The sequence below is a fragment of the Callorhinus ursinus genome, unplaced genomic scaffold (genome assembly GCF_003265705.2).
Source record: "Callorhinus ursinus isolate GAN/ISIS: 27379988/994484 unplaced genomic scaffold, GSC_fseal_2.0 scaffold2, whole genome shotgun sequence".
NCBI lineage: Eukaryota > Metazoa > Chordata > Mammalia > Carnivora > Otariidae > Callorhinus > Callorhinus ursinus.
Window position 1 is genome coordinate 94743369 of NW_027397064.1, and position 12012 is coordinate 94755380.

Genomic DNA, 12012 nt, shown 5'->3' on the forward strand with positions numbered 1-12012 from the left:
ACTTCTCTTCCTTCTCCCAAACACACACACACACACACACACACACACACACACACACACAGGCATTTTAAATTCACTAGTGATATACCAAAACAGAGGCTTTTTATTTTATTTTATTTTTGGGCCATAATTTGCCCATCGATGGTCCAAATGAAGGTACCATGTGTACTTAGTAAGAATTCGTGTTCTGCATTTCTTGAGTATATTCTGTAAGTATTGGTTAGATCAAAATGGTTATTAACATTGATCCTCTATGCTTTTACTGGTTTTCGGTGTGTGTATTTATCATTTTATCCATTAACTGAGATACTGTAAGAGTTGAATTATCTCAGCATTTAATTATGATACATTTGAAGTATGTTGAAACTTATGTTAATAGGCACATACACATTTAAGACTGTTATGTCTTGATGAATTTATCCTTTTATTATTATAAAGTTACTCTATCTCTGGTATTTACCCTTTTTCTTACAGAGTAGTTTTATTTGATATTAATATAGCCACTCCAGCATTCTTAGGCTTGCTTTTTGCTATCCATCCATCCATTTTTCATTCTCCATCTTTATATTTAAAATGCATATCATGCAGACAACATACAGTTGGGGCTTGGTTTATTATTATTATTTTTAAATCAATGCTTCCTTTGAATTGGAGAGTTTTGTCTCTTTTAATGTAATAATGGCTATGGTTGGACTTACGTGTACTGTTTTGTTTATTTTAAAACAATTGTTGTCCATGTTTGTTGTTCTTTCCTCTTTCCTTCTTTCGAATTATTTGAATATTTTTTGGAATTCCCTTTTAATTTACCTTTGGCTTTTTAACCATACCTCTTGGCATTTTTTAGTGATTGCTTTAGGGACTATAATACACATCTTTAAGAAAAGTTGCTACTCATGGTTTCTTTAGAGTTAATTTAAAACTTCATGCAAAGAGTAGAGACCTTGCATCTCAGGAAGTCTATTAACTCCCCTGCCTGCTGCTTCCCATGCCAGGGCTTCCCACTGTCCTTTTATGTTGTAGTTGTCATAGATATTACTTCTACATACAGTACAACCCCACAAGATAATATGATTTTTGCTTTAGTTGTTGAGTCTCATGTTCAAAAAACTAAATGTAAAAAAAGTCTTTTTAAATTTATGTGTTGACTGTCTCTGATGTTCTTTATTAATGCCTCACTGCCCCACTGGTATCATTTTCCCCTCAGCGTGAAGAACTTTAGTCCAGGTTTGATGGCAGTGAGTTTCTTTTGTTTGAAAATGTCTTTATTTCACTTTCATTTTTGAAGGATATTTTGGTTCATATAGATTTTTGGGGTCACTGTTGTCCTACCCTCTTCAGACTTTAACAGTGTTTTTCCACTGTCTTCTGGGCTTCGTAGTTTCTCAGAAGGTGGTAGTAATTTGAATTTTTGTTTCCTGTTAATGGACCTTTTTCCTCCGGCTGCTTTCAGTACTTTTTCTTTATCTTTGATTTTTAGTTTGACTACGATGTGCCTAAGTATGGTTTCTTTGTATTTATACTGCTCTGGGTTTTTTTTTTTAAGCCTTTTAGATCTATAAATTGCTGTCTTTCACTAAATTGGTAAAGTTTTTTGTCTTTTATTCCTTCAAAAAGTGTTAACTACCCTGTGTCTTCTCTGTCTGTGACTTCAGTATATCACCTTTTTCATATTGTCTCCCAAGTTTCTGAGGCTCTCTTCTTTTTTCTTCATGTTTCTTCTTTTCACCCCCTCCCCCCATCTTTTTCAGATTAGAAATTTCTGCTGATCTGCCTTCAGGTTCACTGATTATTTCCTCTGTTATCTGTGTTCTCTTGTTCAGCTCATCTGGTGATTTTGTCTATCGTATTGCATTGTTCAGTTCTAGAATTCCATTCGTTCTTTATATAGTTTTAGAGTTTCTGGTGATGTTTACTATATTATTAGTCATTACAAGTACACTTTATTTCATTGTCATAGTTATAGCTTCTTTCCAGTCTTTATCTGATAATTCCAGCATTTGGGTCATTTTATCTTCTGTTGAATACTTTTCCTTGGAGAATGGGTTACAGTTTTAAATTCTTCATGTGTGGAGTAATTTTGGTTTATATGAAGAAATCACCCTTGTTTGTCTATTTTCCTGTTGATGAACATGTTTTGCTTACACTTTTGGCCCATTATAAATAATGCTGTTTTGAACAAATGTGTACACATTTTTGTGTGGACATTTGTTTTTATTTTGGGGGGGTATGTACTAGAAGTAGAATTGCTGGGTCATATGGTAAGTGGATGTTCAAGTGTTTTCCAAAATAACCATATCATTTTGCATTCCAACTATTAATGTATGAATGTTACCTCAGTGTACTTTTAATCTGCATTTTTTTAACCCCAAGGAGTTGAGCCCCTTTTCATTTATAGCCATTTCTACTACTTTTTCTTCAAATGGGTACTGTCTTTTGCTTTTCTTTCTTCCTTCCCTCCTTTCCTCTTTGTTTCGTTCTCTCCCTTGTCATCACCTTCTGGGTATCCTGTATATTAAGGAGATTAATTCTTTGTCTTTGAGTACAATTTTTCTATGTTGGTTATTTTTCTTTTGGCTACTTTTGGTATGTTTTGTGAAGAAGTTTTTAATTTTTTGCGTAGTTGAAATATCAATCTTTTTTAGTGTCTGGATTTTAAATTATAGTTAGAAAGCCTCTTCTGCTCCAGGGTTACAAAGAACATCCTATATTTTAAAACTTATGGTTTAATTTTTCTTCCCTTTTAATTTTTGATGCATTTAGATGTATATTACTTCAGCATGTGTGGTATAGTATGTACCCAATTTAATTTTTTTCCAGGTAGCTACAAAGTATAGGTTTTTTTTTTTTTAAATTGTGGTAAAATATACACAACATCAGAACATTGTTAAGTGTATAGTTTAGTGGCATTGAATATATTCACATTGTTGTGCATCTCTCACCTCCATCTTAAGAACTTTTTCATCTTCTCAAACTGGAACTTCCAAACTGACTGGTATGTCCTACTTACTGTCTAAAAATTTGAGTACTCTAGGTACCTCATATAAGTGGAATTATACAATATTTGATCTTTTGTGATTGGCTTATTTCACTTAACATGATGTTCTCAAGGTTCATCCATATTGTAGCCTGTGTCAGAATTTCCTTCCTTTTTAAGGCTAATACTCTATGTATTTACCACATTTTGTTTATCCTTTCACCTGACATTGGACACTTAAGTTGCTTCCTCCTCTTGGCTTATATGCATAATATTGCTGTGAACATTGGTCTTCAAGCCCCTGCTTTTTCTTTTGGGTATATACCCAGAAATGGCATTGTTGGATCCCATGGTAATTCTGTGAAGAATTGTCATGTTGTTTTCCACAGCAACTGTACCATTTACCTTACTACCAGGAATGGGCAAGGGTTCCAGTGTCTCCCAACATTTGTCCTTTTCTTTTTCTTTCCTTTCCTTAATAGCCAATCAAATGGGTATGAACTGGCATTTAATTTGGTTTTGATTTATATTTCCTTATTAATGATGTTGAGCATCTTTTCATGTGTGTATTGGCTTTTTATATATCTCTTTTTTGGGGAAATGTCTGTTCACATGCTTTGCTCATTTTTTAATTGTATTTGTTTATTTTGTGGTTGAGTTGTAGGAGTACTTTATATATTCTGGATATTAACTCTTTATCAGATAAAGATCTTCACTTAAAAATGAGTTCGCATCTGGATAAACCCATTGTAAGTTGGAAATACCCTGTGTCAAAATGTATTTAATACATCTAATCTAGCAAACATCATAGCTTAGCCTAGCTTACTTTAAATATGTTCAAAACCTTACATTAGTCTACATTTGGACAAAAGCATCTAACAGAAAGTCTATTTTATTATAAGGTAATATGTAATTTATTGACTACTTGTACTGCTAGTAAAAAACAGAATGGTTATATGGGTACAGAGTGATTGTAAATGTATTGGTTATTTATTATGATCACGTGGCTGACTGGGAGCTTAGGCTTACTGCTGTTGCCCAGCATCACCAGATGTGTTATAGTGCGTATCACTAGCCCAGGAAAAGATCAAAATTAAAAATTCATAGTACAGTTTCTCCTGAGTGCATATCACTTTTGCACCATTGTAAAGTCAAAAATTTTTGAGGTGAATCATTCTAAGTTGGCAACTGTGTGTATATGATTTGCAGATGTTTTCTTACATTCCATGGGTGCCTTTGCCCTCTGCTGATGGTGTCCTGTTGTGCAGATTTTGATGGTGTCTAATTTATTTTTTTGTTATTGCCTGTGCTTTTAGCATCACATTCAAGAAATCATTGCTAAATCCTGTGTCATGAAGTTATTTGTCTATGGTGTTATAAATGTAGTAAAAATGATTAAATGTTTCCATATAGTTGATATGCTATAGGTAGCTATTTTTATCTTTTTGGGAAAAGCACATTTATTTTGATTATGTATTGACCGTTCTGTATTATGCTCATTAGATTCTTCTTTTGGTGTTTGTTCTGAAAGTAATTTATTGCTGAATATGGTCAGCCTAGGGAATTTGATTTTGACCAGGGATGGAATATTGATTAATTTGGTGAACTTGATAAATGAAGGTTTCCTTAAGGGAATTTCTTCTGTAATACGGTTTCTACTTCAAATATCTTACTGCCGTACTTGGGAGATGGTATTTACGCACATGTAAATAATATAGGCTTGTATAGTGAGTGGTTGTTGAAATAGAGTTTATTGAATGACTAATAGTTAAAATGATCAGGAAGGACTTCATGGAGGAGTCCTAAGTTGTGGTGGGAGCATTTTGAGAGGGTACAGTGTAAGCACAGGTAACATGTGTTGGGAAATTGCGAGTCATGTAGGGGAAAATGAGTAACAAGTGCAGTGTATTTTGAGCTGAGTTCATGGAAGCAAATGATGGGAGACACTTAAAAACTTTAATTGTGGCTTATTGTGAAGTACTGTAATATTCAGCTGAAGGAATCAATCATGTAATTTTTTTTTTTATCTGAAAGGGACTTTAGGAATTACAATGAATGAATCATTTTATAGAAATGGGAACAAGTTTGTACTTAATTTTGTGGGCAGTACAGCTTCATTTGAAGATTTTTGAATTAGGCAATGATTTTTAGGGAGATTATTTCTATTCTTTGTAGGGGTCATAGAATTGGAAGTAAGGTATTCTGTTAGGGCATTGCATATAATGACTTGAACTGCTTGGTGACTAATGGCAAAAAAAGGGGAGGGATTAGATGAAGGAATAATTAGGTATTAATCCTTTCACTAAGTGTTAAGAGAGTAGACTTTTAGGGTGTTGTGGCTCAGACAGTTTTAGACTGTCTTGTTTTGTGTCTTTATTGTAGTAAGACATAAGTCAGTTCCATTTGTCTCCTGTAGGGGCAAAGTATACTGTTGGAAGGATAGAAAAGTTTTCATATAGAGGTAGTGATACTTACCTTGAATTTTGTAGGATGGGTAAGAGTTTAGCAGCTGTATTCAGTGTTGAAAGGGGAGCATCTCCTGTAGTTGGAACAGTGTTAATAGTGGTTCCGTGGCATGAAATGAGTTGGTCTGTCCAGAAACTGTTAGCCGTTTTATGGCTAGGGAGACTGGTGTAGTGTGTCAGGGCTGCTGGGAAAGGTGGTCAAGAGCCAATATATTAAAGGAGCTCTTTTCTATACCTTGCAAACAAGTTTTGTTTGTTGGTTTTTTTAAACCCAGACAGTGGGGAATCTTGGAAGAGGTTTAGTCAGAGCATACCCGATTTGGATCAGTTAATGTTTTCTACTTATTTTTAGTGATTTAGCATATTTGGCTCTCTAAGTTCTTGAACTTAGTTTTGGGACTAAAATATCCCCCAAAGAGAGCTTTTTTTTCCCCTCCTCCTTATATTAGGGAAAAAAAAAAAGTTCTGCAGATATTATTAGAATCCAAGAATTTCACAGCAATTTACCTGTCTGCTCTTTAGCAGTGAGTTTGAATATGGAATAATATAAAATGTTACTTTCTCTTTAAAGCCTGGTCATAGTTAATAGATTTTCATGCATAGCCACAGAAAAAGTCCAGCTATCTCCTGTGTAGCCCACAACATGCTGCTTATCAAAGCTCAGTTTTTATAGTTCCTAATCATTGTTACCATAATTTTCCCATTTTAAGATTATAGGCTGAATCCACTGTGGCAAAACATTTAAAAATTACAGTTATTTTTAATAGTAATGCATTCAAATGGTATGAGAAATATTTAATAAAAAATCTCCTTATCACTCCTGCCTGTCACCTACCGAGTTCATTCCCTGGAGACAAGCAAAATTAGTGTTGCTTTATATTCTTCCAGAGATATTCTTTGCCTGTACAATCAAATATATTTCATATGTTCTTACCCCTCTTCCTTACTTTTGTACAAATATAGCATACTTAAAACATTGTTCTGTCTCTTGCTTTGTTCGATTAACAAAACATTTTGGAGATTGTTCCATATTAGTCCATAAAAAGCTTCTTCAACCTTTTTTAATAGCTGCATAACACAGGTTAGCACATTTAACTAGTTTCTCATTTCATGTTTTATTTTCAGTCTCTTGCTGTTATAAGCAAGATTGTAGCAAATGGTCTTGTTACATGTTCTTTCAGGTATGTATGAGTATCCCTGTAGGATCAGTTTGTAGAAGTAGAATTTCTTGTTAAAAGCTATGGGTATAATTTTGGTATACCTTTAGAAAGTAGGGATGTTTAAATGCATTGAACCTATAGAATTTTGTATATTTACTCACAGTGGAATCTCACTTCATAACAAATGGAAATCTGAGAAATAAATTCATAATTGCTAAGATGTTAGTGAATTCCTTATAATTTTCCTTTTCGTTTTGCAGGTATACAAAACTAGGATATGCTGGAAACACAGAACCACAGTTTATCATTCCTTCCTGTAAGTATTCTTTTAAGTCACAAATAAGCTGATTTAAAGAAGTTTTTTTGTAATAAAGTAAAAGATAATTGTTTCTGACACTGTATAAGATTTAGTCCTTTAGAAACATGGTTTGCTGAGTGTGACCTCATTTCCACATCTCTCACCATTCATGTTAGCTCTTTAGTTCTCTGTTTACCAGATCTACCAAATGTCTCTTTTTAAAGCAAAAATAAATGAGCCGATAAGTAAACAGTTTTTTTGCTTTGAGGATATTGGTGTTAACAGTGCATGGATGTAAATATTAAGTAGTGCATCCTCCATCACATACATATGAAGACTATTCTTTGGTATGTGGACATGATTACAGTTTGCCAGGCTTGGGGCTTATTGACATCCCTGATGAGAGTCCATGTTTCAAAAGAGGGATGGCATCTCATTTTTAGAGATGTTGACTTTAGCTGTTTTTTATCTTATAACCATACTTAAGTTGTTTTTGTTCTGTCCTATTATTAACTTCACTGTGGCCTGGCCATTGACTTTCAGTAGTTTGTCAATAGTTTTTAGAAATACTCTCACACTTGGTTTGTTAGTGTTCTCATTTGTTAGCATGGATTATGTATCTGGTTCTTGATGGACATACTTTTGTACTTTTGAGTTTCAAACAGTTTACCTTTTATACATCATATAGTAATGCCTCTGATCTACTTCTCCTACTGCCATATGAAGACTTGAATATATCAGATGGAAAACGTTTGGAGCCATTGCTTGGTGATGCTGACTCCTAGAGTGTCACCAGTTTTACACAGGAGTTTATGTGACTGAATATTTTTGTGTATTGTATTATTCTTAATTTATGAAAATAAGGAAATGGAAAAATGAACATGTAGGATAGTAGTGAAAGAAGCTTAGGTTTCATATCAGTGAAGTTGAGAGCAAGGTAGAAATTATTGGGCTTGTCAAAAACTGCATATCTTTAGTTTCAAATGGGCACTCATTGGACATGAATAGGTCAGTGGTTTTGTAATGAATATAGCAAGGACAAAATTAAACGTGAAATATGGGAAATGCATTGTCAAAATTGTATTTAAAAGGGGAGCTTATACACACACACACACACACACATGTATACACATAATGTATATGTATTTTATTTTTTTAAATTTTAACTCTGTAGTAACAAACCTGTTTGGACTTTGTACTTGTGATATACTTTTAGATACTTAACTACGAATTGGTTATGTAAGAACTTAGGCTACTACCAAGTGGTACAAACTTCCAGTTATAAAATAAGTAAGTCATGGAGATGAAAAGTGTACAGCTAGAGAATATAGTCAATAATACTGTAATAGCAATGTATGGTGACAGATGGTAACTACACTTACCATGGTGAGTGTTGAGTAATGAATAGAATTGTTGAATGACGATGTTATATACCTGAAACTAGTATAACATTTTATGCTGATTATACTTCAATTAAAACAAAACAAAACAAAACAAAAGAATTAAGACTACTACCTAAATCTAATTCTTTAATACATAGAATGGATTTTAGGTGACACTGATGAAATAGCTCATTCACATGACTGTGGTGGTCTTAGTTTAGTGGTACTATTGTATTTTCCTTGTTTTACTTACGCATGTTTGTTGTCTACTTTGAAAGACAGGTTTGTGTGTGTGTTTTTTTTTTTAACTTTTCCTCCACATTTATGTATCAATATACTGATTGTCATTTATTTTAAGAATTTGATGACAAATACTAGCTTTTTTTCTGACTAATATGAATACTTTTGTGGACCTGTACTTGACTTTGGTTATATTTGAGTTTAGTGTTAGAATCTTAGGTATGTTTATATTAATTTCCTAAGGCCGCCATAACAAAGTACCAAAAACTGGGTGGCTTAAAACATTAGAAACTTACAGTTCTAGAGGCTAGAAGTCCAAAATCAGGGTGTCACCAGGGCCATAATCTTGCTGACAGTTCTAGGGGAGAAACCCTCCTTGCCTCTTTAGCTTCCCATGTTTGCTGACAGTGCTCGGTGTTACCTTGTGTATGCATCACTCCAGTCACATGACTGTCTTCTCCCTGTCTTCACATTGTCTTTTCTGTGTGGCTGAGTCCAAATTTCCTTTTTTGTAAGGACAGCAGTCATAATGGATTAGGGCCCACCCTAAAAATCTCATTTTAACTCAAAAGACCCTATTTCCAAATAAGGTCACATTCTGAGGTACTGGGAGTTTGGACTTCAGCATACCTTTTGGGAAGACAATTCAACCCATAAAATGCCAATTTTGTTATTTCATAATTTATAATCTTTTATAAGGTGTTATGTTGTGATTAAACATTTATTTCATGAGATTACTGATGTTTTATGTTCTTAAGTGGCTGTGTTTTTGTTGGAGACCCATATAATCTTGATCTTTTGAACCTTAGGATCTTATCACCATTGTATCCAGTCTCTATTTTCATCTCTTTGCCAAAATGTGCAATTTTAGTTTTCATTGTCTTTCTTATGACAAGTTGCAGCATGTTAAAAATCCATTTTCCTGCTGAAAGTAGATTTTTGATTTTGGAGTTTTTTTCCACCAATTTTAATGCTGCAAGTCCAGTGTTTAACCAGCAGATACATACAGTTGATTGCTACTGATGAGCATGAATATTTGATCTGGAAAGCCTGTTTATATGGTTCAAGGTTATTTGCATACATCTTTGTTTTTCAGGAAACTTATAGTGAGCCATCTGGATGTCTATGTACATTATAAATAAATTCCTAGAGAAGCTTTCTAAAATTTTGAAGGAGTAGACTGGATTTAGAATGTCATTCATTCAGTATTTTCTACCCATCTTGTTAGGGATATAATTGTTACTAAATGGAAGTGTAGTATTTAAGTGCATACAGATAATTATTTTGAATGAATGATTGCTTAACTTGACAGATTCAGAAATGTATAATTTAATTAAAAAATATATAACAAGTTTTAGGTCAAGAACTGTGTGCTGGATTTCTGAAATTATTTGAGGGGAGTATTGTGATTTTTACCTAAATGATTTGAAATTTCCATTTGTATATGTGATTAAAGTTTAACAGAACCCTATGCCAGTGTTATTTTTAAATTACCAGTCCGTAATAGTGCAAATAGGAAGAAAGCTTTTTTAAAAAAAGTTCTCCTTGCAGTTTTTCCATTTTCATTTGTTAGTGTTTCCAGTTTTTTCTTTCTGATTGTCCATCAAGCATATGTTGGCTTGGTGGGATTATAATTTTGCTCAAATCGAAATAGATCTTATATAGTTTTAAAAAAATACAACTGAGACATTCCCACAGCAGTACTCTTTTTTGGCCTTTTACACTTGAGGCCTTGTCTGTGGATGGAAGTTGAGATTTCATTGTGTTAAATGAATTTTGTCATCAATTTCTTAAATGACCTCTGTGCTTTAACAGTTTAAGTGTGTTAGATCATGTTTTGTTTAGTAATACTTTATAATGAAAGAAATAGAAGTTAAAATTCTGTCTCATTTGAAAAAAGCAAACTTTGACATGTATAAATAACTTTTATTTTTGAGGTATTGCTATTAAGGAGTCTGCAAAAGTGGGTGATCAAGCTCAAAGGAGGGTGATGAAAGGTGTCGATGACCTAGACTTCTTTATTGGTGATGAAGCAATAGAAAAACCTACGTATGCAACAAAGGTATATTTTTATGATTTGTAAAAATAATATTTTCTTTTAAAAATTAGTTTGGGATGCCTGGGTGGCTCAGTCAGTTAAACATTTGCCTTCGGCTCAGGTCATGATCCCAGGGTTCTGGGATTGAGTCCCACATCAGGCTCCTTGCTGGGCGGGGAGCCTGCTTCTTCCTCTGTCTGCTTCTCTCCGTGCTTGTGCTCACACTCTCTCTCTCTCACAAATGAATAAATAAAATCTTTTAAATTATTTCAGTGATTGTGGCATCTGGAATTTTACTGTGTTACAGGCCTAATATCCTCAGCCTCTTCACCAGAGAAATTTCTTTTTCCCTGTAGCTTTTCCCAATCTTGCTTTAACTTTTTTTTTTTTTAATCCTGAGAGGAAAATTTTCACTCACATGAGCAGTATTTACTTTTCCATACTCACTAGATCTCAGAGCTGTCAATGTGAGTGGCTTTCTTTTACCTCCACATTGCCATATCTAGAGACATGTTTAGTTTTGAATGTTATGTTTGAGGTACCTGAGAGACATCTTATACATTGTTAGGCAGTCAAATAATGTGGCTCTTGGAGCTCCGAAACAGGATAGCTGGAGACAAATATTTGGAGAAGGTATCAATAAACCTCTAGAAAGGATGAGATTAGTTAGGGGAATGTACTTGGGAAGAGGCCCAAGATGGGGCCTGTTCAATGTACCAATTAGGTTTGGATAGAAAAGGAAAAGCCTACAAAGGAGACTGAGAAGCCGTGGTTAGAGAGCCTGGGCTAGACAGAAGGAATGTAAATAGTGTGGAATCTATCAAGTAAGCTAGAGCCCATACATTACTGTCTTTAGCTGTAAGGATGTCATTTGTAACCTTAATAAGAATAGTTTTAGAAGAGTGAGAACCCAGTGAGGCTGGGTTCAGGTAGGTTGGATTGTGAATGTTAGGCCAGGAAAAAATGACAGTAATATTCAGTGAGGTTTGACTGCAATTGGGAGGCAGAGATAGTTGAATAGACAAGTTGTGGGGTTAAGATGGAAGAGATGTTTAAATGCTAATGTGAAAGAGCCATTAGATTTAAGTAACAAGAAAGATGGAGTCCAATCCAGGTCTCTGAGAAAGCTAGAGGAATGGGATCCAGAGCACAGATGATCTAATTGATATGTGGAGGGTCTCTTACATTATAAAGAAGTGAAACGGGTAAGTATGGAATCAGTTTTATAGATTTGGTGGAGGGAGGTTGGATTCCTGACTTTTGGCCTCTCCTTTCTCTGTGAAATACTTGGTGACATCATCTCTCCTGCCCAAGGATTCAGGGGAGAAGGTGAAATATGAGTGATAGGACATTTAAAATTATCATTGTGAAGAGTGAAGATGAACAGAGTAGGGAAACGGAAGACTTGCCACACAAAGTTAGGTTCATTCGAGAATAGCAATTATGAAATCTTAA

At 34.2% G+C, this 12012-nt stretch overlaps 1 protein-coding gene across 4 annotated transcripts in view; it reads left to right on the plus strand.

Annotated features, from left to right (window-relative positions):
- The window catches only part of ACTR3 (actin related protein 3), a 59525-nt gene that overhangs the window by 18201 nt on the left and 29312 nt on the right, over positions 1-12012 (plus strand). For all 4 annotated transcript variants that reach the window (XM_073884818.1, XM_025857178.2, XM_073884823.1 and 1 more), the window contains 2 exons: positions 6860-6915; positions 10457-10581. In XM_073884818.1, coding sequence (XP_073740919.1) covers positions 6860-6915; positions 10457-10581 — 181 coding nt within the window. The remainder of the gene's footprint in view (positions 1-6859; positions 6916-10456; positions 10582-12012) is intronic.